The sequence below is a fragment of the Priapulus caudatus genome, unplaced genomic scaffold, assembly GCF_000485595.1.
Source record: "Priapulus caudatus unplaced genomic scaffold, Priapulus_caudatus-5.0.1 Scaffold1018, whole genome shotgun sequence".
Lineage (NCBI taxonomy): Eukaryota > Metazoa > Priapulida > Priapulimorpha > Priapulimorphida > Priapulidae > Priapulus > Priapulus caudatus.
The window spans coordinates 17,888-19,291 of record NW_014578079.1 but is presented as its reverse complement, the minus strand read 5'-3'; the positions used below and the strand labels follow the sequence as shown (position 1 = coordinate 19,291).

Below are 1,404 nucleotides of genomic sequence, written 5' to 3'. Positions count from 1 at the left end.
CGCCTGTCAGACATAATGGAATCGCCTCCTTCAAAATATTTACCCTTTTCTGTAACTAAGGGGGATCTTTCAATGATTTGTCGATCAGATGAGCTTCCACCATAACTGTCACTAATATAGGACACGAGCCCTTTTGGGGTAATTCCAATCATGGTTTTTAGCGTATTTTTGTTTTTATAAGTCGAGAATGTTGCCGACTGGGACGTAACATTTGAGGGTTTCATAATAGGTACCTCGGTGGCGTCTAGTATGACTCTCGTCGACATAAACTGTCTTCCAAAATTTTTGGGCATGTACTGGAGAACATTTTCCTTCGATGGCCAGATGTCGATCTCCTTGAATTGATAGTACATAAATTTTACCCATGTATTGAATATCGACCCAACAGTACGTGGGCTAATATTAAACATAAATGAGAGCTCGAGGTCCTCTTTGGCTAATCGTAATTTAATCAGTGTGACAAAAAACTGATCTACAGGCTCTAATTTACAGTCGTTACAGGAATTTAAGTGATCCACTGCTGGTCCCAACACATTAAACACAAATTTAAAATGTTCATAATCATCGAAACCTGTATAAAAGTTTATGGCATCTGGGTTGTTATCAAATTTCTTCACTGACATACGTGTATCGCTGTCGCTTATAAGTTCACACTGAACATGCTGACTTGCAAAGCGTTCTTCCTCTATAGTCTCCAAGTCGACTCCATCATTCTCATTTGTAGATATTTGTACCTCATCTCCGACATTTTCAATATTCATGTCAAACAGTCTACGGCGTTTGAGTACCCTCTCTTGACGATCAGTCGATTGTGACATTGATGATGGCGTCTTGAACTGGAATATGGTTGGAACAGCATCTTTCTTCAGTAGTTTCCTTTCACCTGAAAAATACAACAAAATAATATGCTATTATGGTAACAGTAAGAAAGTAAATAAGTAGGTCATGTATGTGACCTACCCGTAATGGGGAAAAAGGTTAAATAGTCACTGATTGTCATTTTTATGTATGGTGTATGCATGCATTGTCGTCAGTGACATTACAAATAATTCATTACTAGACCAAGCAGAAGTGTCTCACACACATTAGCAAGGCCTGTCCTAGTGACTAGTCCATCTGTATTACGTCGCAGGAGATCCACATTTGTAGGCTAGGCATCGAATTAGTATTAGCATTAGTATTGGCTGTATCTGTAGTAATAATATATTTACTTATTAATCCCTTGATGGGGCTTTCCCAATTTTTTTAGTTATGGTGTTGATTAGGGATTATTTGCTAGCAGCACGTTTGCAGTGCTTTAGGACAACGCTTTTTGACATTGAGTCAAGAAAGCTAATTGCAGGGGGAGTGATGTAACAGAGCGCATGCGTGATTAGTATTAAAAGTTAGTTATTTAGAAACCAC

General features: G+C 38.4%; 1 protein-coding gene across 1 annotated transcript; it reads right to left on the bottom strand.

Moving 5' to 3' along the window:
- Window positions 1-2: 2 nt before the first annotated feature.
- On the bottom strand, window positions 3-1,200 carry LOC106814989 (the record flags this gene model as incomplete). Its single annotated transcript, XM_014819390.1, is given in 1 exon segment — window positions 3-1,200. A coding segment is annotated over 1 exon segment (816 nt), but the record flags the coding sequence as incomplete, so codon positions are not given.
- Between the last annotated feature and the right edge of the window lie 204 nt (window positions 1,201-1,404).